This window comes from Protopterus annectens, chromosome 9.part0 (assembly GCF_019279795.1).
Source record: "Protopterus annectens isolate FY-2018-M chromosome 9.part0, PAN1.0, whole genome shotgun sequence".
Classification (NCBI taxonomy): Eukaryota; Metazoa; Chordata; order Ceratodontiformes; family Protopteridae; genus Protopterus; species Protopterus annectens.
Window position 1 is genome coordinate 1,894,970,962 of NC_056743.1, and position 27,566 is coordinate 1,894,998,527.

Genomic DNA, 27,566 nt, shown 5'->3' on the forward strand with positions numbered 1-27,566 from the left:
AGGGAGGACATAATAGAGTCTTTCTAGAAGGCACAGCAGCTAACAATTGAACCCAGGAGTGAACTGTTGTCAGGCAGCATGAACTTTTTTCCTACTGAAGTGTGGACTCATGAACTACACTCTGTACTATTATATGCCTTTATTTTGCATGCTGTTTTCTGTTACATGGGTTAAGATGACATTCTGAAGAGGCTACTGTTTGCCCACGACCTTTCCAATTTTCAGAGGAGGCCCCAGGAGAAATGCTCTAGACACATGTCTTTGTAATGTGGGAGGAAACCGAAGCACCCAGAAAAAAAACAACATGAATGCAGGGAGGACATGCAGACTCCACACAGAAGGCACCCCAGCCAAGAATCGAACTAGAAAACCTCATGCAGTGAGGAAACAATGTAAACAGCTGCACCACTGCACCATCCAAATTTACATTTATCTACATTTCTTTATGGTTTTCATTTGTTTCTATGCAGAAAGCATGGTTTTGTGTTTCTTTGTCTGCAGAGAATGGTTACATCGTTCCACAGCAAATAAATTAATTTTATTTTTCTAAGGTCAACACTGAAATTTCAAACCTACCTGCGGCACGACAGGCTACTGCTTCCATGATAGCCCAACCATATAGAACAAAAGACAGCTCTAATAACTATCTACTCATTAGTGTGGCCACAACAGAGGTAACGCCAGGTGAAAACATCAACATTAACTTCAACTTGAAGAATGATCCAGGCATCCAAGACAAGATAAAGTACTTTACCTATGTGGTAGGTTTTTAACATTTACTGTGTTTTGTTTATTGATATCTTTACTATGTGCTAAATGCAATATACCTGATATATGCTGACATCCTTCTCAACATCTCATTGACTCATTGTCTGCCTTCATGTAAGACTTGGTAATTACTGTTTCATTAAAAAGACAGGTAACGTACAGAAGATGACCTTAAGTCCATCAGGTCTACTGCGGTACAAAGCAGAACTGTGAGGCTGCCTTCACATTTTGCATCTAAGCCACCCCCAAAACATGTCTGCTAATCTGTTTCCATGCCAGCTTTAGCAATGTGTTTCATTAGTCCACCATCTTCTTCATGAAAAAGATTTTTTCATATAAATCATAAACTCAAATTCTTTCTAAATCCTTTTCCCCTTCCTCTTTCATGGTTCTCTTCAGCTCCACAATCTTACTTCCTGACCATGTGTTTCTGCACTTTTTTCTCTTCCTGTGTGTATATTCCAAGTTCTAGAAAATTTTCCTCAATACACCACCATCTATGTATAGAGTATTTATTCCTCTTGCATTTTTGTGTGATATGCTATTTATACCCTCTTCCCCTCTGTATGATGCCCACAAATGGGCAAAGTATTTAAGATACAACCATATTGGTAATCATTCGATAGAAGAATTCCATCAGTATCATTTGGTTTTACTCATCTAGCTACACTTTCTGCATTGGGATCGCCTTTGGTTTTACTCACCTAGCTACACTTTCTGCGTTGGGATCGCCTTTGGTTTTACTCACCTAGCTACACTTTCTGCATTGGGATCACCTTTGGTTTTACTCACCTAGCTACACTTTCTGCGTTGGGATCGCCTTTGGTTTTACTCACCTAGCTACACTTTCTGCGTTGGATCGCCTTTGGTTTTACTCACCTAGCTACACTTTCTGCATTGGGATCACCTTTGGTTTTACTCCTCTAACTACACTTTCTGCGTTGGGATCGCCTTTGGTTTTACTCCTCTAACTACACTTTCTGCATTGGGATTGCCTTTGGTTTTACTCACCTAGCTACACTTTCTGCGTTGGGATTGCCTTTGGTTTTACTCCTCTAACTACACTTTCTGCATTGGGATCGCCTTTTTCCTGCTTTCTTATATTGCTTATCTTTCATTACATGCAGTTCCCATCGGGATGCAAACCCAGTCTGCTGCTCTGTCCTCTTATGCATCTGTCTGCCGCCATTGCTTCTGTCTTGTTGTTGTCACCAAGCAGAGTGATCCTAACCTACAACTCAGGTGTAACATCCTGCACAAGTATGCTAACACATGTAGCCTTTACAAAGGACTTTGTGCAACCATAATGCTCTTTGATTTTCTATAGAGTTCCCCTACCTGCCAGTGTCTTTTGCTGTCTTCCTGCAGCACAGAAATACATTGACTATTATTATTGTATATATTAGCTTCTGATTCACTGGCAGGTATTATTTCAGATTGCCATTACATCTGATGTCTAAATTACATTGAATGCTCCCTAGAGATGGCGGAAATCATATGCTATCTACTGTATGTACAATTTATAGTAAACACTAAGTACGGCCATATCTGCAGTGGTGGTGCTGCGGAGCGTTGTGGCCTCACAGTAAGACGCTGTCCGGTTTGATTCTTAGCTAGAGCATCTTCTGCGTGGAGACATGCGTGAATGGGCATACCTTCGTTGAAGGTTGTGTATCAGGGCTGGCAACTCAGCACGTAAAAATCTACTGCCAATCGTTAGCGGACCGGAGTTCCACTGTGGCGACCCCTAACCAGGAAAAGCCGAAAGACACAACAACTAAATACGGCCACAACTACTGTATATATATACTGATGTCTGAATTACATGGAATGCTCAGAACAGTATATCTGGTGTACCTTACATACTGTGTACAATAAATGCTTACTACAGCAAGGCCACTTATATTCTGCAAATACCAATGTCATATTGTGTATCTTACATACCGTGTGTAGTAAATTCTAGGGATATTTGCAAAAAGAATATGTGTATCTGCTTTTGAGACACTGGCCAGTTGTTATAGCTGCAATGAAAGTACACTCTGAATGTCTCATATTCTTTGTATTATATATTAAATTATGCTACTGTAAACATCTTTCAGAATGTGTAACTGTATGTCATGCAAATTATGTTATTGTTAAACCTATAATAACAATTAGCAAAACTCTATGTGCTGAATGTTGTTCCTGAGATGTGCTAAATGCTCTCCCTGATGCATACTGAATTCTGCCCATGCAATGTAATGTGCTGACTGTTTCCCTTAGATTGTTCTGAATGTCACCCTCATAAGGTGCTAAACACAGTATATGCGTTGCCCTTAGGTTATGTAAATACTAGGGGGCAAGCTATCTGACTGACACTTAAAGGATTGCAGTAATATCAACACAGGAATGCTGAAATATTTAACTTGAAGTGTGTGTGTGTGTGTGTGTGTGTGTGTGTGTGTGTGTGTGTGTGTGTGTGTGTGTGTGTGTGTGTGTGTGTATGTGCATACATGTATGTGTGCACATTTGTGTGCATGTGTGTGTGTGTGTGTGTGTGTGTGTGTGTGTGTGTGTGTGTGTGTGTGTGTGTGTGTGTTGTGAATGCATATGTGTGTGTGTGTGTGTGTGTGTGTGCACATTTGTGTTCATGTGTGTGTGTATGTGTGTGTGTGTGTGTGTGTGTGTGTGTGTGTGTGTGTGTGTGCATTTGCATGTGCAAGTGTTTGTGCATGCGTGTGTGCGCGTGAGTGTGTGTGTGTGTGTGTGCATGTGTGTGTGTATGTGTGTGTGCATTTACATGTGCATGTGTTTGTGCATGCGTGTATGCGCAGAGTGTGTGTGTGTCTGTGTATGTGTGTTTGTGCGTGTGTGTGTGTCTGTGTGCGTCTGTGTGTGTGTGTGTGTGTGTGCGTGTATGTGTGTGTGTGTGTGTGAGTGCGCGCACATGTGTGCGTGTGTGTCTGTGTGTGTCTGTGTGCGTGTATGAGTGTGTGTGTGTGCCTGCGCGCACATGTGTGTGTGTGTGTGTGTGCGTGTGTGCGTGTGTGTGTGTGTGCATGTGCGTGTGTGTGTCTGCGTGCGTCTGTGTGTGTGTGTGTGTGTGTGTGTGTGTGTGTGTGTGCGTGTGTGAGTGCGCGCACATGTGTGTGTGAGTGTGTGTGTGTGTGTGTGTGTGTGTGTGTGTGTGTGTGTGTGTGTGTGTGTGTGTGTGTGTGTGTGTGTGCGCACACGTGTGTGTGTGTGTGTGTGTGTGTGTGTGTGTGTGTGTGTGTGTGTGTGTGTGTGTGTGTGCGCGCACTATTTATGATTACTTTTGTTGCGATGAGATTTCGTTTACAGTGGATTGAAAGAATGTTTACTTATTTCCTAGTACCCTTCAGTGTTTTTATATGAAAGGAGATTAAAACAGGCAATTAGAAAGACCCTTGGTTTTTAAACAAAAAGCTACCAAGAGAAGATTGAAGCTCTTTCCTTTATAAGTACACAGGTTCACAGGTAAGTACCAGGCTAGCTGCCCTCGGTGGTCATTTTAAGCACAGCAAGTTTCCCTTTTTGTGCCTGAATTAACCCACCCCATCTGGTTTGAGAATGGCCTTGCCCACCCCTTGGATGATAATTATAGTTACCCCTAATGAGAATAACATGGATCATACCATAGATAATTTGAGGGGACCCAATTATGGGATAAAGCATTTAGGAGCTGCCTCTGTCCATTAGTAGCATGGGGGCAAAGTTTCTGTTTCCCATCCATAAATCCAGGTTGTGCTTGATATGGACAGGGATGAACTTTGTTTTACATGGATGGGAAGTCTGTTCCACAGCAGTGGTATCCTCTGTCAGATATACATGTCCCTACCAGCCATTCTAATGATGTTGCAGAGGAGGTTTCGATCCCTAGACCCAGTGGTTACTGATCTCTTTGCAGAGGTGGCTTCTATTTCTTTCTTTTTTTTTTTTTTTTTTCCAGCATCGTAGCTGGGAGTTAGCAGGCAGTCCATTGCATAATATAGGTGTCTATTGATCCTAGCTGGGAGTTAGCAGGCAGTCCATTGCATAATATAGGTGTCTATTGATCCTAGCTGGGAGTTAGCAGGCAGTCCATTGCATAATATAGGTGTCTATTGATCCTAGCTGGGAGTTAGCAGGCAGTCCATTGCATTATATAGGTGTCTATTGATCCTAGCTGGGAGTTAGCAGGCAGTCCATTGCGTAATATAGGTGTCTATTGATCGTAGCTGGGAGTTAGCAGGCAGTCCATTGCATAATATAGGTGTCTATTGATCCTAGCTGGGAGTTAGCAGGCAGTCCATTGCATAATATAGGTGTCTATTGATCCTAGCTGGGAGTTAGCAGGCAGACCATTGCATAATATAGGTGTCTATTGATCCTAGCTGGGAGTTAGCAGGCAGTCCATTGCATAATATAGGTGTCTATTGATCGTAGCTGGGAGTTAGCAGGCAGTCCATTGCATAATATAGGTGTCTATTGATCCTAGCTGGGAGTTAGCAGGCAGTCCATTGCATAATATAGGTGTCTATTGATTCTAGCTGGGAGTTAGCAGGCAGTCCATTGCATAATATAGGTGTCTATTGATCCTAGCTGGGAGTTAGCAGGCAGTCCATTGCATAATATAGGTGTCTATTGATCCTAGCTGGGAGTTAGCAGGCAGTCCATTGCATAATATAGGTGTCTATTGATCCTAGCTGGGAGTTAGCAGGCAGTCCATTGCATAATATAGGTGGCTATTGATCCTAGCTGGGAGTTAGCAGGCAGTCCATTGCATAATATAGGTGTCTATTGATCCTAGCTGAGAGTTAGCAGGCAGTCCATTGCATAATATAGGTGTCTATTGATCCTAGCTGGGAGTTAGCAGGCAGTCCATTGCATAATATAGGTGTCTATTGATCCTAGCTGGGAGTTAGCAGGCAGTCCATTGCATAATATAGGTGTCTATTGATCCTAGCTGGGAGTTAGCAGGCAGTCCATTGCATAATATAGGTGTCTATTGATCCTAGCTGGGAGTTAGCAGGCAGTCCATTGCATAATATAGGTGTCTATTGATCTTAGCTGGGAGTTAGCAGGCAGTCCATTGCATAATATAGGTGTCTATTGATCCTAGCTCGGAGTTAGCAGGCAGTCCATTGCATAATATAGGTGACTATTGATCCTAGCTGGGAGTTAGCAGGCAGTCCATTGCATAATATAGATGTCTATTGATCCTAGCTGGGAGTTAGCAGGCAGTCCGTTGCATAATATAGGTGTCTATTGATCCTAGCTGGGAGTTAGCAGGCAGTCCGTTGCATAATATAAGTGTCTATTGATCCTAGCTGGGAGTTAGCAGGCAGTCCGTTGCATAATATAAGTGTCTATTGATCCTAGCTGGGAGTTAGCAGGCAGTCCGTTGCATAATATAGGTGTCTATTAATCCTAGCTGGGAGTTATCAGGCAGTCCATTGCATAATATAGGTGTCTATTGATCCTTGCTGGGAGTTAACAGGCAGTCCATTGCATAATATAGGTGTCTATTGATCCTAGCTGGGAGTTAGCAGGCAGTCCATTGCATAATATAGGTGTCTATTGGTCCTAGCTGGGAGTTAGCAGGCAGTCCATTGCATAATATAGGTGTCTATTGATCCTAGCTGGGAGTTAGCAGGCAGTCCATTGCAAAATATAGGTGTCTATTGATCCTAGCTGGGAGTTAGTAGGCAGTCCATTGCATAATATAGGTGTCTATTGATCCTAGCTGGGAGTTAGCAGGCAGTCCATTGCATAATATAGGTGTCTATTGATCCTAGCTGGGAGTTAGCAGGCAGTCCATTGCATAATATAGGTGTCTATTGATCCTAGCTGGGAGGTAGCAGGCAGTCCATTGCATAATATAGGTGTCTATTGATCCTAGCTGGGAGGTAGCAGGCAGTCCATTGCATAATATAGGTGTCTATTGATCCTAGCTGGGAGTTAGCAGGCAGTCCATTGCATAATATAGGTGTCTATTGATCCTAGCTGGGAGTTAGCAGGCAGTCCATTCCATAATATAGGTGTCTGTTGATCCTAGCTGGGAGTTAGCAGGCAGTCCATTGCATAATATAGGTGTCTATTGATCCTAGCTGGGAGTTAGCAGGCAGTCCATTGCATAATATAGGTGTCTATTGATCCTAGCTGGGAGTTAGCAGGCAGTCCATTGCATAATATAGGTGTGTATTGATCCTAGCTGGGAGTTAGCAGGCAGTCCATTGCATAATATAGGTGACTATTGATCCTAGCTGGGAGGTAGCAGGCAGTCCATTGCATAATATAGGTGTCTATTGATCCTAGCTGGGAGTTAGCAGGCAGTCCATTGCATATAGGTGTCTATTGATCCTAGCTGGGAGTTAGCAGGCAGTCCATTGCATAATATAGGTGTCTGTTGATCCTAGCTGGGAGTTAGCAGGCAGTCCATTGCATAATATAGGTGTCTATTGATCCTAGCTGGGAGTTAGCAGGCAGTCCATTGCATAATATAGGTGTCTGTTGATCCTAGCTGGGAGTTAGCAGGCAGTCCATTGCATAATATAGGTGTCTATTGATCCTAGCTGGGAGTTAGCAGGCAGTCCATTGCATAATATAGGTGTCTATTGATCCTAGCTGGGAGTTAGCAGGCAGTCCATTGCATAATATAGGTGTCTATTGATCCTAGCTGAGAGTTAGCAGGCAGTCCATTGCATAATATAGGTGTCTATTGATCCTAGCTGGGAGTTAGCAGGCAGTCCATTGCATAATATAGGTGTCTATTGATCCTAGCTGGGAGTTAGCAGGCAGTCCATTGCATAATATAGGTGTCTATTGATCCTAGCTGGGAGTTAGCAGGCAGTCCATTGCATAATATAGTTGTCTATTGATCCTAGCTGGGAGTTAGCAGGCAGTCCATTGCATAATATAGGTGTCTATTGATCCTAGCTGGGAGTTAGCAGGCAGTCCATTGCATAATATAGGTGTCTATTGATCCTAGCTGAGAGTTAGCAGGCAGTCCATTGCATAATATAGGTGTCTATTGATCCTAGCTGGGAGTTAGCAGGCAGGCCATTGCATAATATAGGTGTCTATTGATCCTAGCTGGGAGTTAGCAGGCAGTCCGTTGCATAATATAGGTGTCTATTGATCCTAGCTGGGAGTTAGCAGGCAGTCCGTTGCATAATATAGGTGTCTATTGATCCTAGCTGGGAGTTAGCAGGCAGTCCGTTGCATAATATAGGTGTCTATTGATCCTAGCTGGGAGTTAGCAGGCAGTCCATTGCATAATATAGGTGTCTATTGATCCTAGCTGGGAGTTAGCAGGCAGTCCATTGCATAATATAGGTGTGTATTGATCCTAGCTGGGAGTTAGCAGGCAGTCCATTGCATAATATAGGTGACTATTGATCCTAGCTGGGAGTTAGCAGGCAGTCCGCAGGTGCATAATATAGGTGTCTATTGATCCTAGCTGGGAGTTAGCAGGCTAGGACTGCCTGCTAACTCCCAGCCGAGTGTAGCCTCCCGGACATCTCAAATGCGCATATAGACACCTATATTATGCAATGGACTGCCTGCTAACTCCCAGCTAGGATCAATAGACATTACCTACTGCTAACTCCCAGCTAGGATCATTATTAGTAAAAAAATACGAGCACTCATAAAATCAACTAAGGCCAATTTTGAGAGAAAAATTGCCATGGATTCAAAGGACAATCATAAGGCCTTTTTCAATTATGTTAGGAACCTGGGTGGAAACTCCGCGATATGCTCAGAATTAGTCCAAAATGATACAAAAATCACTGAACCCACAGACATTGCCAACATACTGGCAGACAGGTTCAGTGCAAACTTCACCCCTCTCCCCTAAAGGAGAGATAACTATCCCAGCCGAGTGTAGCCTCCCGGACATCTCAAATGCGCAGGTGAAAGCTGCTCTCTCTAAAGCTAAAAACACAGCATCAATGGGACCGGATGGTGTCCCCGGCTGTGTGCTACACGAGCTAAATGAGGAATTAAACCCGCACATAAGGCAGCTGTTTAATCTCAGCCTTACCACAGGATACGTGCCCAAGGAGTGGCGTACGGCAACTGTTGTCCCACTCCACAAAGGCGGCGCCTCTACGGACCCTGGTAATTACCGCCCCATAAGCTTAACAAGTCTAGTCTGCAAAGCTATGGAGAGGATCATAATGGAGCTCATAAACAAAGATATAGGGGACTTGCAGACATTGGACCCGACCCAGTTTGGCTTTGTCAAGGGAAAATCATGCCTTTTGAACTTGGTCGACTTCTTCGAAACAGTCACCAAGGCCATTGATGAGGGAATGGCAGTCCATACAGCCTACCTTGACCTTGCAAAGGCTTTCGACACAATACCCCACTCGGGTATTGTAGAAAAACTTACCAGCTTAAATGTAAACCCATATGTCACAAGATGGGTTGCAAACTGGCTTAAGGACAAAACCCACAGGGTTAGAGTTGCTGGCGCTGTGTCAGACTCCAAGCCAGTCACAAGTGGTGTCCCACAGGGGTCGGTCCTTGGCCCCCTATTGTTTGGCATCTACATCTCAGAAGTACAGGCCAACATAGGAGGACTTTGGCTGACAAAGTTTGCAGACGACTGCAAACTGGGCGCCATAGTGGAAAGTGCATCAGACACGGATATCCTTCAGAAGGGACTCACGGAAACAGATAGCTGGTGCCAGAGCCATGGCCTGAAGTTAAACGCCAAAAAATGTATAGTCATACCCTTCGGGAAAAACAAGGTAACCCCAAGCTACCATATAGGTGGCAATCCACTAAGCACAGAAGAGGTTATCAGGGACCTGGGGACCCAGGTTGACAGTGGCCTTTCTTTGACACTCACATTGCTAAAGTGGTTAGAAAGACCTTCTACATTGCCCACCTGATCATGAAGGGATTCACATCCAGATCTAGTGAGGTTATTGTTCCCCTGTACTCTTCACTTATCAGACCAATGATCGAGTACAATGCCCCATTCGGGATGTATCTCACCCGACATCTGCAGCAATTGGAGAGACCCCAAAAGTTCCTCACCAAAAGGATAAAGGGACTCCAAAATCTGTCATATGCTGCCAGATTGAAGAAACTCCAGCTCTATTCAGTCGCATACCGTCTGCTCAGAGGTGACATGTGCCTGACATACAAGGCCATGTCCAACCCGGAATTAATGGACATGCTCCACCTCAAAAAATCCAAATCCACCAAAACCACTAGAGCAAGCGACTTAAACCTTAGCACGGATATAAATAGGACGTGCTGGAGGGATAGATTTATCACTCAGAGACACCCTATGCTGTGGAATAAAATCCCGTTCCATGTGAGGCAGAGCACCTCGCTGACTCTGTTCAAGAGAAATCTAGACCTGTGGATGGGAGATCGTAGGTTTACCCCGGGAATCATCTCTGTGTCACTGCTGGACAGAGGCACAACAAACTAATGGGCACAGTATTTTTTCATATAAGGGGTGGCGTAAGCCACAAAAATTTGGGCTAGGCTTATAAATGCCTTAGGGCAGATAGCCTAGTATAAACCTATGAACCTATGAACCTATAATATAGGTGTCTATTGATCCTAGCTGGGAGTTAGCAGGCAGTCCATTGCATAATATAGGTGTCTGTTGATCCTAGCTGGGAGTTAGCAGGCAGTCCATTGCATAATATAGGTGTCTATTGATCCTAGCTGGGAGTTAGCAGGCAGTCCATTGCATAATATAGGTGTCTGTTGATCCTAGCTGGGAGTTAGCAGGCAGTCCATTGCATAATATAGGTGTCTATTGATCCTAGCTGGGAGTTAGCAGGCAGTCCATTGCATAATATAGGTGTCTATTGATCCTAGCTGGGAGTTAGCAGGCAGTCCATTGCATAATATAGGTGTCTATTGATCCTAGCTGAGAGTTAGCAGGCAGTCCATTGCATAATATAGGTGTCTATTGATCCTAGCTGGGAGTTAGCAGGCAGTCCATTGCATAATATAGGTGTCTATTGATCCTAGCTGGGAGTTAGCAGGCAGTCCATTGCATAATATAGGTGTCTATTGATCCTAGCTGGGAGTTAGCAGGCAGTCCATTGCATAATATAGGTGTCTATTGATCCTAGCTGGGAGTTAGCAGGCAGTCCATTGCATAATATAGGTGTCTATTGATCCTAGCTGGGAGTTAGCAGGCAGTCCATTGCATAATATAGGTGTCTATTGATCCTAGCTGAGAGTTAGCAGGCAGTCCATTGCATAATATAGGTGTCTATTGATCCTAGCTGGGAGTTAGCAGGCAGTCCATTGCATAATATAGGTGTCTATTGATCCTAGCTGGGAGTTAGCAGGCAGTCCATTGCATAATATAGGTGTCAATATAGGTGTCTATTGATCCTAGCTGGGAGTTAGCAGGCAGTCCATTGCATAATATAGGTGTCTATTGATCCTAGCTGGGAGTTAGCAGGCAGTCCATTGCATAATATAGGTGTCTATTGATCCTAGCTGGGAGTTAGCAGGCAGTCCATTGCATAATATAGGTGTCTATTGATCCTAGCTGGGAGTTAGCAGGCAGTCCGTTGCATAATATAGGTGTCTATTGATCCTAGCTGGGAGTTAGCAGGCAGTCCGTTGCATAATATAGGTGACTATTGATCCTAGCTGGGAGTTAGCAGGCAGTCCGTTGCATAATATAGGTGTCTATTGATCCTAGCTGGGAGTTAGCAGGCAGTCCGTTGCATTATATAGGTGTCTATTGATCCTAGCTGGGAGTTAGCAGGCAGTCCGTTGCATAATATAGGTGTCTATTGATCCTAGCTGGGAGTTAGCAGGCAGTCCATTGCATAATATAGGTGTCTATTGATCCTAGCTGGGAGTTAGCAGGCAGTCCGTTGCATAATATAGGTGTCTATTGATCCTAGCTGGGAGTTAGCAGGCAGTCCATTGCATAATATAGGTGTCTATTGATCCTAGCTGGGAGTTAGCAGGCAGTCCATTGCATAATATAGGTGTCTATTGATCCTAGCTGGGAGTTAGCAGGCAGTCCATTGCATAATATAGGTGTCTATTGATCCTAGCTGGGAGTTAGCAGGCAGTCCATTGCATATTATAGGTGTCTATTGATCCTAGCTGGGAGTTAGCAGGCAGTCCATTGCATAATATAGGTGTCTATTGATCCTAGCTGGGAGTTAGCAGGCAGTCCATTGCATAATATAGGTGTCTATTGATCCTAGCTGGGAGTTAGCAGGCAGTCCATTGCATAATATAGGTGTCTATTGATCCTAGCTGGGAGTTAGCAGGCAGTCCATTGCATAATATAGGTGTCTATTGATCCTAGCTGGGAGTTAGCAGGCAGTCCATTGCATAATATAGGTGTCTATTGATCCTAGCTGGGAGTTAGCAGGCAGTCCATTGCATAATATAGGTGACTATTGATCCTAGCTGGGAGTTAGCAGGCAGTCCATTGCATAATATAGGTGTCTATTGATCCTAGCTGGGAGTTAGCAGGCAGTCCATTGCATAATATAGGTGTCTATTGATCCTAGCTGGGAGTTAGCAGGCAGTCCGTTGCATAATATAGGTGACTATTGACCCTAGCTGGGAGTTAGCAGGCAGTCCATTGCATAATATAGGTGTCTATTGATCCTAGCTGGGAGTTAGCAGGCAGTCTGTTGCATAATATAGGTGTCTATTGATCCTAGCTGGGAGTTAGCAGGCAGTCCGTTGCATAATATAGGTGTCTATTGATCCTAGCTTGGAGTTAGCAGGCAGTCCGTTGCATAATATAGGTGACTATTGATCCTAGCTGGGAGTTAGCAGGCAGTCCGTTGCATAATATAGGTGTCTATTGATCCTAGCTGGGAGTTAGCAGGCAGTCCGTTGCATTATATAGGTGTCTATTGATCCTAGCTGGGAGTTAGCAGGCAGTCCGTTGCATAATTTAGGTGTCTATTGATCCTAGCTGGGAGTTAGCAGGCAGTCCATTGCATAATATAGGTGTCTATTGATCCTAGCTGGGAGTTAGCAGGCAGTCCATTGCATAATATAGGTGTCTATTGATCCTAGCTGGGAGTTAGCAGGCAGTCCATTGCATAATATAGGTGTCTATTGATCCTAGCTGGGAGTTAGCAGGCAGTCCATTGCATAATATAGGTGTCTATTGATCCTAGCTGGGAGTTAGCAGGCAGTCCATTGCATAATATAGGTGTCTATTGATCCTAGCTGGGAGTTAGCAGGCAGTCCATTGCATAATATAGGTGTCTATTAATCCTAGCTGGGAGTTAGCAGGCAGTCCATTGCATAATATAGGTGTCTATTGATCCTAGCTGGGAGTTAGCAGGCAGTCCATTGCATAATATAGGTGTCTATTGATCCTAGCTGGGAGTTAGCAGGCAGTCCATTGCATAATATAGGTGACTATTGATCCTAGCTGGGAGTTAGCAGGCAGTCCATTGCATAATATAGGTGTCTATTGATCCTAGCTGGGAGTTAGCAGGCAGTCCATTGCATAATATAGGTGTCTATTGATCCTAGCTGGGAGTTAGCAGGCAGTCCATTGCATAATATAGGTGACTATTGATCCTAGCTGGGAGTTAGCAGGCAGTCCATTGCATAATATAGGTGTCTAGTGATCCTAGCTGGGAGTTAGCAGGCAGTCCATTGCATAATATAGGTGTCTATTGATCCTAGCTGGGAGTTAGCAGGCAGTCCATTGCATAATATAGGTGACTATTGATCCTAGCTGGGAGTTAGCAGGCAGTCCATTGCATAATATAGGTGTCTAGTGATCCTAGCTGGGAGTTAGCAGGCAGTCCGTTGCATAATATAGGTGTAATATAGGTAATAATATAGGTGTAATATAGGTAATATTATAGGTGTAATATAGGTAATAATATAGGGTCATATATGTAATAATATAGGTGTAATATAGGTAATACTATAGGTGTCATATAGGTAATAATATAGGTGTAATATAGATAATAATATAGGTGTCATATAGGTAATAATATAGGTGTCATATAGGTAATAATATAGGTGTCATATAGGTAATAATATAGGTGTAATATAGGTAATAATATAGGTGTCTACTGCAAGTTTATTTAGCTTTTCTACTAGGCCTGAATGGGGAATTGTGCCAAAAGGTTTGGCCAGGTCAAGGTATGTAGTGCCCACCATTTTGCTTTCATCCATTGCTTTGGTGACATTTTCAAAACAAATAAATAAATAATCCAGCAGGATGAGTAAGCATGACCAGCCCTTGCTGAATTCAAACTGAGATGGGGCCAATGTTTTGCGGTCTCCTATCTCCTGAGTGGTTGTTCCATGATATGTGTTATGGCTTTGCATATGAGGTTGGTCAAGCATATGAGTCTGTAATGGGATACGTCTATGGAAGGCCTTTATGCAGTGGAATGATTGTAGTTGTTTTCTATTTGCTTTGTACGAAACCTGAATGGAGACTGAGAATAAACAGTATTGCTAGGAGGTTAGCTAAATCATGCTTCATACTGTTTAAGATGCATCCCAGAACATTTTCAGGACCCACTGATGCAGTATCTTTAGCCTTTGATAGCATGTTTAGGATTGGGTCTTGTGTGATAGCTGGAGGTTGAGACATTTTCAGGTATATCCTGAGTGACATACAGAGAGGAGAGAGGTAAAGCTAAAGCTAAATTTATCAGCAGTAGGTTTGTTATATCTTCAGCCTCAGTGCAGGTAACATAATTTACAATCAGCTCAGTGCATTGCTGCATAGTGCTTTTGACATTATGAACATATCTAAAAATGTCTTGTGATGCTCTTTGGCTTGAGTAGAAATTTCAGCCTCAGACCTGGCTTTGATAGATTTTATTAAGGTCCTGAGTTATTTGTTCATTTCAGTGTCAAGTCACTTATTCATTCTCATTGAGTGTCTTGTATGGTTTTGAGGGGAAATATCCATTCTTCTTATGACACCATTAGAGACCCAGTTGTTCTGGACCTCCCACTTCTCCACAAGTGCAATATCTCCACCAATACTAGAACCAGGGAGCTGAATCCTCCACAACAGGTAAACAATGCCAGTGTTAGTTTTGCAACAGGTAGCATGCTCAACTTTGGTGTGGGTTGTACTGCTCCACCTGGTAGACTGATTGCTAACACTGCGGTCCAGCATAAGGGGGGTGTTGTATTCCTGAGAGTGCTGTCCTTTGGAGGAGATGTTAAACTGAGGCCCCTACCTGCTTGAGCTGGCAGTAGAATATAAAAGATCCCATGCCACCAACTGAAAAAAGTAGGGGTCTTTTAAATACAAAAATAACTTTTATGTACAACATATTTACATATTTATAAATATTTATAAAATTGTGTGCAGATATACAAGCATATTTACAGATATTTATAATTTTTCTTACAATAATATTACATTTACCTCCCTATTAGATCTTGATTCCTTTTACCATAACCACCATCTAATTTTACTTAATGTTGTTGATAAAATCCATTTCCCATCAAACATAATTTAATTTATTATTTCATTCCATATAACCCATATAAACTAAATAACTTTTTATCTATTCTTTTAAGATATTCTTTGCTTCTGTTTTATAATATCCATATTTAATCATATCCATGATTATTGTATCCACTTCTTTTATATCTTTGAAAAAATCTTCTTTACATAGTTTTCCTATAATTGTTTTACTCCTTCACATTTCAAAAACACGTTTGTTATTATTTTCGTTTTGACAATGAAAACATATTCACTTTTCTTTTTATATGGCATATTTCCTTTTACTAGTAATTTATCTGTTACCAGTCTCTGAAAAAATGTTCATAGGCTCATAGGTGTTTACTAGGCTAATGACCACAAGGGCCTTTTTAACCTAGCAATGCATCCCAAATCTCTGACAAGTTCTGTTACCCTTTAAGTGTTAGCAGGGGCTTGGCAAATGAACCATATACAGATTGCCTGTGCCCATTAGAGACCTAGGTGCCAAACCATGGATTACTTTCCTGTTCCCCAGCCAGTTGTCCAAGTTATACTTGAATCGGGTTAGGGAGCAACTCTGCTTCACATTGATGTTCCAGAGAGGGGATGTTCTCTAGGATACTTGTCTCTCCACCAGGTCCTATTTATATCACAGGCAAGGTTTAAGTCATTAGAATGGGTCATTCTGGTGCTGTTTTGTGGATATGCAGGAGGTCCACCAGAGTGGGGTCTGACAATGCCCTGTATGCCAGGCATACATCTCTCCTCAAAAGCCAGTAGGAGACAGAATACAGGGATAGGGCCTTGAGGCAGTCTGCATATTACATTTTACTTATACCTTGTATTCTTTTAGTAAGAAACCTCCATGGAAATTCCAGCTATGGGATATGCCTGGTTAGGTACATACCAAAGGGGGACTTGTACTCAATAATAGGTGTGATGAATGCTGAATACAGTGGAACAATGACTTCCTTGGACCTAGATGCTATACCTTTGTTTATAAGATGCACAACATAGAATGATTTCCACACTACTGTAGACATGTGATGATCAAAGGCTAGATTACTGTCTATATGTGTCCATAAGTCCCTGACTACTGGGTCAGCCCTAAGGGATGTGTTGTCAATATGATAGCTACCAGGGGTGGATGACTTCCCAATGGATACTATTATGCATTTCTTGGCATTTAGTTTTAGTCCACGGCTCTGTCTCCAGTTGCTTGTCTGTGTCAGCCCTTCCTGGAGAACATTTGTGTCACTGTGGTATTCAATGACAGCTCCTCTGATCATTGCATTCGTTCCTCTGCAGGCTCTGGCTCACCCTTTACCCTCCCCTTCCCTCCTCACTCAGTCTGTCAGACCTGTTATAACATGCTTAACTACCTCACTCCATCTCAACTCCAAATACATATCCAACTGACTTACACCTGGCCTCCTCTCACTACCACGTATACTGACGTACACCTAGCCTCCTCTCACTACCACGTATACTGACTTACACCTAGCTTCCTCTCACTACCACATATACTGACTTACACCTAGCTTCCTCTCACTACCACGTATACTGACTTACACCTAGCCTCCTCTCACTACCACATATACGACTCACTCAGCCTCCTCTCTTACTCCTCTATCTTCCCTTCCATCCCATTAGCCCTTCTAGACTGTTGCACCTTCGTGTGGAGCTTCTGCTTTGTATCTGCTTGAGTTTAGTGCAATATTTGTATATAAGATTCGGGTATATAAGTTTAGAACAGTATCTGTTTGAGTTTAGTACTATCTGTATATACATCCTACCTTTATTCCTAGCCTTTAGCTAGATATTGGTATATCTGTTCCTTACTATGTTTCATATTGTATGTATAGCTAATGTTTGCTGCAGTATGTATTATTTGCTATTGTATGTCCATTCAATTGTTCTTCATGTATTCTGCTGCTCATTTGTTGTTCTGTGGAGCTTTTCTCCCTGGGGGTCCGCTGAAAAAAGACCTGTATCCAGTTGGAATTTCCCAGTAAACAAATGTAAATAAATAAATAAATAAATAAATAAATAAATACTGTAGCTCCTAATTTGCAATCATCTGCAAATTTAGTCAGCCAGAGACCACTGACATTGGCCTTGATTTCCGAGAAGTAAATGCCAAAAACAAGCAGTCCAAGGTCTGCTCCCTGAGGGACTCCAGTTGTTAGTGGCTTCTATGTAGAGGTGAGCTCCGCAATTCTAACTTCCTGAGTCCTGTCTGTCAGCCAATTGGATATCCAGTCGGTGACATACAGGTTTGTACCTAACCTCTTGAGTTTGTCAAAAATGCCCAAGTTGGGTATTATAGCAAATGCCTTGGCCTGCTCAGGGTAGGAAGTGTGAATCCTTTTGACCACATCCATTGCTTTGATGACCTCCTCAAAGATGTCCACCAGGTTGAGTAAGCATGACTTGCCCTTGATGAAACCAAACTGGGTTGGGTCCAGTGTCTGGAGGCTTACTGTATTACTACTGATCATTTCCACAATAATTATTTCTATGGCTTCACATGTACGACTAGTGAGACTTATGAGTCTGTAGATGGCCCACCTTTGTGCAGAGTGATGACTGTTGCCTTTCTCCATTCATGAGGCATGAAGCCTGTTTGGAGGCTGCAGTTAAATAGTAATTCCAGAGGCCCTGATAGGTCATGTTCCATGTTAATTAGAAGGCATCCTGGAATAATGTCTGGGATCATTGATGCAGTGTTCTTGGCCTTAGCTAGAGAATTAGAGACCTGTTCCCTAGTGATACCAGGGGGAGTAATATATGATGGCATTTCCTGAGGGAAGGTTGAAGGGAAGAGAGGGGTAAAGTTGGAGCTGAATTTATCGGCCAGTAGGTTTGCTATATCTTCTGGCTCAGTATAGGTGGCTCCATTTACAATGAGCTCTGCAAACAATTGTGTATTGCCTTTGAGGTTAAGAACATAGCTAAAGAATGCCTTGTGGGTGTCCTTGGCCTAGGAAGCCAAATTTAACTCAAATGTGGCTTTGATAGACTGTATTTGTCCACTGAGTTGTTCATTTAGTTTGAGAGTACTTTTATCCTGCTGGGTGCTGCACCTCCTAATTTTGGCCACGCCTTTCTTCCTTGTTATACAGCCTATTGATTTTGTGATTTCACCAGGGTGGTTTATTGATTTTGTGATTTCACCAGGGTGGTTTATTGATTTTGTGATTTCACCAGGGTGGCTTGTATTTTGAGTTATTTCTGTTCTTCTTCCTGGTGTGCACAGCGGCCTCTATGCAGCTGTTAACATTGTTGTATAAGGCTTCTGTGAACAGTTCCACATAGGCAGTAGTGATCTCAGGGCTTCAGGGGGCTTGAAATTTTGTCAGGTTATCACTTAATAGCATGAAGTTAGCCTTGGAGTAGTTCCTGAATATTCTGTGTTTAGCTGGGGTTCCAGGTTTTATTTTTACTTCAAAGGGAGCCATTTTGTTGTCTGACCTTACCAGGGAAGACATTACAGTAGGGGGTGTGCAGCAGTCTCCCATATTAGTAAGAACCAGATCTAGTATAGTTGCAGCCCTGGTTTGTGTATTGACATTCTGGTCCAGGAAGTTTCTGTTTACAAAATCCAGGCATCTATGTGCCTGTCTGTTTGGTGTCATATAGAATTCCCAGGTAATAGTGGGATAATTAAAGTTGCCCATGAATATTTTTTGGGTTGAATGGTGAGTGTTTCCAATAAGTTTAAATACAAGGTATGTGTTTCCTGGGTCATGGGGGGACATATAACTTGCAAGGAAATGGTATTGGATTTTACCTATGGTGATGTGAACGTGGAGTACCTCAAGTGCATTGCCCTGTTTGACCAGCCTTGAGGTATATTTATTTTTTATGTAAATCAAGACACCTCCACCTTTAGTCCCGATCTGTGTAGTCGCTGGTCTAAATGTGTTAAAGGCATTATAACCTCGTACTGTTGGTGTGCCCTCTGCAACTTTAAACCATGTCTCAGTGACCACACAGACAACATTCTCTAGGGTGAGGAGAGCTTCTAGGGAGTGCAGTCTTTTGTTTAGACTCCTAGCACTGAGTAGCAATACCTTTAGATTTTCTTGGTTTTGATTTGCTATGTTGGAAGTGCTTTCAGTTTGGCATTGCTTAATAAAGGCACTATGGGGGATGACAATATTTTACCTAGTACTCAAAAGCCTAGAGCAGAGAGGTGCAGACCATCCCTGGCAAAGCAGCAAAGCAGCATGGTCTGTTCACCATCTCCTTCCATGCTGACAAATAGTGCACCCCCTTAGAATAACACCAGAAACTAAGCCAATTATTAAAGTCAATCATCTTTTGTTTGTATTGTAGCATCGTCCTTGGAGGAGGTAAAATGCTGCTCAATGTTAGGCTCATACCAGCCTGGGACATGTACTCCCAGAGCGCCATGATGTCTCTCTTCATACAGTCTAGGGTGGTACATCTCAGGTCATTTACTCTCACATGGACTCTGACTGAGTCATACTGGTATTTGTGGTCCAATGACCTGAGTGCATGCATACTTTGGCAGATCCTAGCCCCTGATGTGTGACTTTCTCCTTACTTAGCCTGGTGAGAGGGATATCAGTGTGTCTCACAATGGAGTCTCAAATGACCAGAATGTTGGATTGTGTGGTGACTTACCTTATGGGCTTAGAAGTAGAGGCTCCTTGAGATGTGGCTGTATGTGTTGATGTGGGTGTTGTTTTGAAAGAGTGCATTCTGGGCTGCTGAGGGCATTTGCTATGTCTACTTCATCTAGGAGATCTTTAGGATTTAGGATGGTTACATTTAAGTGCCTCAGTATATGTGGGTCCATATGTCTGCTTTGAATTGGGGGTGATGGATGCAGCGTGTGTACTACTGACAACCTTATTGACATTAGGAGGATTTTAAGTGAGAGTTTTGCCTCTAGTGAAATTGTGTAACTACATCTCTCACATACCAAAAAACTAACAAAAAAACAAGGCAAAACTATGGCTAGGAAAGAACCCGTGAACACTTTTTCTTAGCTCTTTCGTTCTCTTTACTGTTTCAACAAGAACTTCATCAGAAAAATTTGTGAAACACACAGACCTTAAAAAGATGTTCAAATAATCATGTGATAAAGACAATCAATACAAACAATCTAAAAGTGAGCATTGGCCCCAAATCATAATACTACTAGAGTGAGCATTGGCCCCAAATCATAATACTACTGGTTACTAGTCTTTCATGCTCTAAAGTGTATGCACTTAAGTTTGGCTAAGCAGTATTACTTGTTCTTACTGGTACTTTTCTAGCCATAGTTTCACAATGTTTTTTTAGTTTTCCAATTGTTTAGTATTTTTTGTTGGTATCTCTCACATACCATATCAGTTTGTTTGAAAATTAACTAGTTGTCAGTAAACATGAAGCAACTTCTACATTGCTTCAGGATGCCCATATGCAAGAATCTGGTAACAGAGATAGTGGAAAAAATCATATCCATGGCAGCAGACCCTTTTTTATTGATTAGACAGTTGGAGTGAGAGTATAAAGCAATGTCAGGGGTATCTAGTTTGCAACTCTGAGGACAATGCTTGTCACTGTAAACTAGTTGTCCTGTGTACAACTAGCTATTGGTGAAATTTCAATCATGCTTTTACAGGAAAAATGTCACTCAAGGTGTCTGAATCTATACAGAGCACTGTCAAACACTTGTGGGGAAACTAATACATAGACCCTGAAAATTTAAGGATGAAGCATTTAGGCAGATATTCTTATATTAGAAACCATCAAGCAGTACTTACTGAAAACAACAAGTTATCTTATCAAGAATGATGAAAAGAGGAGAGCCACATGAATGGCAACTCCCTAGCTATTACTAGTGCTGATCTCAGCACAGCTTCAGTCTGCTGGGATTCAATGCTCCTTTGTTTCTTCTCTCACCGGAAGCAAAACAGCAGCACCAATCCCAAGATGAGAAGCAAGTCACAGCCTGTTTGGTGATCCACAGTCTTGTCCTAGATGTCGCAAGGATCTGTTGGCTTGGTGTAGCCTTTTTCTGGCAGATATCTTGATTAGCAACCGGACCAATCAGGAACGTCAAGCACAGATGCTCATTGCCAAACTAGAAACAGTCAGGAATCAATGCACTCTGCTCCTAGTCTCACCAGGAGTAGAATATAAGCACACATTCCAAACTGTCACTCACCTATGAAGCGGTTATTAGGCTTTCTGGTGATCAGCAGTCTCCAGGAAATAATGTCCCCGTGATCCTACTCTCACCAGGAGAAAACAGAAGCACTAATCCCAAGATGACTACTGATAGGCTGAATGTGGGCTCTCCAATAACTGGTGGTGTTGCAATAGAAGTTTAAAGGTAGGATATAAAAATGGGTTAACATCACTAGCACTGCAGTGTGCACTAAGCAGTTAGATATGAAAAAGGGGGTAAGTTAAGCTTTAGCTAAGTGAAGATTCACTCATTTTAAAAAAGTTAGATAGATTGAAAGGGGGTGGCCACTTTTATATTCTGGCTCTATGGGATACAGTGGAAAGGCCAATACATTTAAATAGCTGAAGTGGATTGATTTCACAAAATGATAATTTTGTATTTACTCACAACAAAAATACAAAATGCTTATGCAGACTGCATCATTGTTTATTACCACAAGCAGCCTTAAATATAAGTGCAAACAGCCAAACATGCACTACTGCACCACAAAGCCACTTGTTCTTTAGTTGGGAAATGAAGAAAAGGGGTAAGTAGACACAAAGGGGTAAGTAGGGGTAAGTAGACATAAAGGGGTAAGTAGACACATAGCTTAGTTACTTTTTAACTGGAGAAACAAATGTTTTACTATTGCCAATTATTTCCTTATTTAGGTTAGCTTTAGATTTTATTGTTGGTGTAGCAGTGTGGTGCTGCGGCCTTGTACAGTAATGAGAAGTAATTGGGCGGTTGTCTGAAAGTATGTATGCCAAACAGGTGATGTAAGAGGCGCATGTATTCAGTATGGGTGTGGGCTGTCAATCAAACTGGAAGGCTTGAATTTGGCCCCCTTTTGTCACTCTTAGCATCAAAAGGAAAGTCTAACTCCCAAATCAGTAATAGAAAACAAAAAAAAAACACATTTCAAATGACTAAAAGTTGCTGTTTAAGTTTGTACACATCATCAGGTTAAACAAACACTATTTCAAACCCATGCCAGTTACTTTTTAGATTTGTACACGTCTAGAGAACACACACAAACACAAGATAATACTAATACTAATACTATTAGTACTAATACTAGTAATACTAATACTAATAATACTAATAATACTAATACTAATAATACTAATGCTAATACTAATAATACTAATGCTAATAATACTAATACTACTAATACTAATACTGATAATACTAATACTAATAATACTAATACTAACACTAATCATAATAATTATGTGGCTTGTTTTAAATGTCACTACTTCACCAGATAAACCATGCTAATGTAAATGCAGTGATTTCCAAATATAATTACTCGAGTGTCTTTTTCATATTAACAGCAGCAATCAGGGTTAATTAAAAGTTTACATCCAAATCCTGGGCTAAGAGTTTTAGCTCTATAATTCATTGTTTAGCTTCCTGAGAGCAAGCACACATTTGATGGAAATGATTGAGTTTAGACCAGGGTGATGGTGGCCATCCAGCCTGATCTGCCAGCTTCACTCCATTTTTTCAAGGACTGCATTTTTGTTTCCTTCAAGTAGACCTATAGTCAGCTTTTCCAGGATATAAAAGTGGAAACCTCCTTGATCTGGGAAATCACAGCAGTGCTTTGCTAGTTGTTTTTTGAGGGTCAGGGGTCTGATGTCAGACAGGTGGCGTACTACTGATTATGAATTTGTTCACAGTTTTCCCTATGTAAAATGACTGCAGCCATTATACTGGGCATGGTATATCACAAAAGCAGTGTTGCGGTTACTAGAACAAGTGCTGTTGATTATTCTCCTGAGTACTGGACAAAAGAAGTAGTGATCATCGTTGTTCATGTATTTGCAGTAAATGAAAATTTAGGGTCACAGGGGTAAGTTCCTCTGTTTTCTTCATCTGGTCTGAATTTGCACTCTACCCAGTCCCTATGTTCCATGTTTTCTTAAATACAAAACAAGGACGAGGTCCTCTAAGTTGTTCCAGTTGTTTGTCCGTAATCATTACCTACCTGTCAACCGAGATTTTTCTGATTGTTTTATAATCTACTGTAAAAGTGAGGGCCATGATTCTTTTTCTTTTGTTCTCCTGTGGATTTTAAAGTTCTGATGGGGTTCAGGATGCAATTTAGTAATCTACTGCTATACCCCTTAGCCAGAAAGCCTTGGTGTAGGCTTATTAGATTTGTGATGAAATCTCTAAGCTCCTTGGTGACATGTGCACTTCTCATTCCCTGGGGTTTTATAACATTTCTCTTTGTGATCTGGGGATGCAGGCTTTTACTGGGCAGCGGCATATTAATCCTGGTTGGTTTTCTGAACAGGTTGTTGGAGGTGTATTTGTTTTCAGTGTCCTTAGATTTGGTTATGTCTAAAAAGTTAACCTATGCCTTGCTGTGACAAGTCATGAATCTCAGGAAGCTAGTGGAATCATCGATATGGTCGTAAAAGTCATTCAGTGTGGCTTCATCCCCCACCCAGATGATAAATGATGAAGTAATGGTTACGTGAGATCATCCCAGACAGGATATTGTAGTAAAAGAACAAATTAATCCAAGAAAGCTAGCAAAATCACTCCTGAAAAGTGAAAGAAGTGTAAGAAAACAGAAGATGATACCACATCAAAACGTATTTATTAAAATTCCAACATGCTAAAAACAAGAGATGAGCACTTTCGGCTTTTTGCCTTCTTCAGAGCTGTTTTTACAAATATAATGCTCAGTTAAAGACCTCATGTCCTATGCAGATTTTACTCCCGTTAATCACATGGGCAAAAAGAGAGGCGTGCCCAATCAGTGTCATCATCTAAGTCGACGCCTTCTCAGAATAGGTTTCATAGGTAATTCTTCATTAGGTCCTGGTGCTTTATCTGTCCTTACATAGGAAATGACATCAGTGATGATGTAACTTCTATAGGAAATGATGTTAGTGATGATGCATTTTGAATTTTATTGGATGATTTTAATATTTAACTGAGCATTAGATTTGTAAATGCAGATCTGAAGAAGGCGAAAAGCCGAAAACACTCATCTCTTGTTTTTAGCACGTTGGAATTTTAATAAATACATTTTGCCGTGGTATCATCTTCTGTTTTCTAACATGTTGCAGTAAAAAAATGAAATAGTTGTGATTATTGTAATTGCTACACCTAGTGACTCCAGTGGGTTATGAACTGCAAGATGCAAATTTGTAAAATATAAGCTCTTGCAAGAAGAAATGAGCGCAATGGGGAATAAGGACAAACAGATAGTTTCAACTGTAGCTGGAGCAACTGGGCTAGTAAAAATAATTTAAACATATCTAAATATGCTTGTGATAAAAGTAAACCCTTATGGACTGCAGAACAAGTAATTGTGGGTGCTGAGAAGAGCACTCATATCAAACGTCAGAGTGAAGCAAAACTGATTTCATGAACTTTAATTATGCCCTGACTTAGGAACGGGGTCCCCTCCCATTAAGGTATGTAAAAACGAAATCATTTGGCGAAATTAAGCCAAGAACCTGCAGTATATCAGTACATGCAAACACTGGAGATTCTTCTTCACGTTCTTATTTAGTCGGCATGATTTTAGCCCCTCATGATCGTCTAATATAACAGCTTCAACAAACATACCAAAATACTACAAACATCTTTTAACGTGCAGCATGTTTATACATTTGTTTGTCTCTTGCATTCAGCACGTTATTTCATGTTTCATCAAAACTGCTGCTAGCATGATTATTGACTTTGAAACAAAAGCAATGTCCTTATTACAGTGAGCAGGACAATTCATAGAGCAAAGGGTGGGGCTTTTGTCAAGTTTTTGCTTCCTTCAAAGACGGTAACCTTAAATGTGATGGACACTGTCTTCAGAAATGTGTTAATGTTGCCCAAGGATATGTTAGATATGGCCTCTGGGATGTGCAAAGCTGTCTCAGAATATGCAGAATGTTAATTTGGAGAAGAGTTCCCCAGGGGTATGTTGAATGCTGTCACTGGGCTTCCTGAAGGGAGTGCAAAAATCTGTTGGCTGTCAATTTACAATGATTCAGTAACGTGACTATTTTTTCTGTATTATTTTTAATCAGATAATGAGCAAAGGAAGAATTATTAAAGTGGGACGGCAAGTCAGACAGAGCGGACAGGCCCTTGTGACGATGTCCTTAACTGCAAAAGAAGATTTCATTCCTTCCTTCCGAGTCATAGCCTATTACACCATGGACACTCCAAAAGGGAGAGATGTCGTTTCTGACTCACTGTGGGTTGATGTGAAGGACACCTGTATGGGAACGGTAAGGGAGAGTATTGAACCTTCATTCAAACTTTGTTCTCTGCACACATTTTCAAAGTCCTAACCTGGTTTGCCATCTGTGCTTGATTTAAGATTTTACAGATACTATACTGAAATCAACTGCAGTCTTTCCACAAAACAAAAATGGCTGTGTACACCATCAAGTAGCTGTTTTTTTATTTATTTTTATTTGATTGCAACTCAGATGTACACACTAATCAAAGTATTTCTTTTGCTTTTAGTGATGGCACAGGGGTGTTTTTTTATTAAGGAACTTGCAAAAAATCACATATATTGTAAGTGGAAACTGATGGCATCAAAGCAGAGCTACAGGGTGATACCCATTAACATGCAACAGCCTGAACCATTTGAGTTGAACTGACAGATTTAGGTAATTAAAGTATGTCTATATATGCCTTCCTATGAGTGTAGATATATATATATATCTATCTATCTATCTATATATATATAGATATATATATATATATATATATATATATATATATATATATATATAGGTCCCCTGCATTTGATCAAAAATACATTTGTTTCATAAATGCAGTGGTATGGTTTAATGTCAACAGTACAGATGGCTGAAGAGTAAATATGTCGATGGTATGGAATGTCAATAGGGATAAGTGGGGTTGGGGGAGTGCGACCATGTGGGTGTGAGTGTGTGTGTGTGTGTGCGTGTGTGTGTGTAGGTGTAAGTGGGTTAGAGCTAGGGTTGGGAATGACTGAAGGATGGGTGTTGTGTGTTTGTGTATCTTAGGGTAAGGGTTAGGTTAAGGGATAGCTGTAATTCTGTTTTTGTGTGTGTTTGTGAATGTTTGTATGTCTGAGTCTGCCTTTTGTAGTAACAGTGTTATGAGAAGGTTTTAATGTCATTAAGATGTAGGGTTAGAGTTGAGGAAGTGGCAGCATTAAAGGTTACAGATAGGGTTAACGCTCATTACTAAGGTGGTGCAGAGGGGTGCACACTAGTGCCTACAAAATGTTTATTTTTCTACAGAAGGGGTAAAAATATGGAAGAATATTTTTCTAAATACAAGAAATCTTTGTAATGTTTTACTAAGCAATCTACACTTTCTAAATTGGCACCTTTGGGATGTTTTCTTTTTGGACAAGTGAAGCATGCAAAAGGATTTATAAAACTCATTCTTTGCATTTGTTAACACCACTCACAGTTCAGAAATGTGTCATTAGTGAATGGGTTCTATACAAGGCTGCACATAAACGCAGTTTGTATTATGTGGGACAAACTTTCCATCTGTGGAGGCAGAGAATATCAGTCCACTTTAGTAACGATGTCAGCGTAGTGCTTTCTGTAGACATCAGTTTCAGCATGAGGGGGACGTAGTTTTCATATATTAGGACTGTTAGAATGGCAGAAGCTCACTTACCTGATGCACGGAAACACAAGTTATTAGATAAGTTAGAAAGAAAATGGATTCTTAATACAGCCGTTTTAAAAAAAAAATTGGGTGAGGAAGTACAATCATCAACATAAATTGTTTTTCATAAAAACTGTGATGTTTTAAGTTTGGTTGTGCATGAATTAATGAATATATCTATTAAAATTTGGATAAACTGAATTGATAGTGCTGTTTATTACTACGGTATTATTTATGTTGCTTGTTTATAATGAAAGCCCTTTTTCTGCTGTTATATGTCTTTGGCGTTTTTGCATGCGTCACATAATTATTTAATGAAAGCTTTAATCTGATTTTTAAATATTTCACTGATAAAGCTCTTCTGAAACAAAAGGAGTATCATGTCCACATCTGAAAGCTTTAAATAGTCTTTTGATGTCAGAGTTTTATTTATCTACATATATATGGCTCGATACAGGGGCAGACAAACAGACAGATACATGGGATAAATAGATGTAAATGCATACACATACAATTATTTCATTTTATTTATTT

The 27,566-nt window shown here is 41.2% G+C and overlaps 1 protein-coding gene across 1 annotated transcript in view; it reads left to right on the forward strand.

Moving 5' to 3' along the window:
- The window catches only part of LOC122810818 (complement C3-like), a 1,708,896-nt gene that overhangs the window by 586,943 nt on the left and 1,094,387 nt on the right, over positions 1-27,566 (forward strand). The window contains exons 12-13 of the mRNA XM_044082377.1: positions 552-761; positions 25,436-25,639. Of these exons, the coding sequence (XP_043938312.1) occupies positions 552-761; positions 25,436-25,639 (414 nt within the window). The remainder of the gene's footprint in view (positions 1-551; positions 762-25,435; positions 25,640-27,566) is intronic.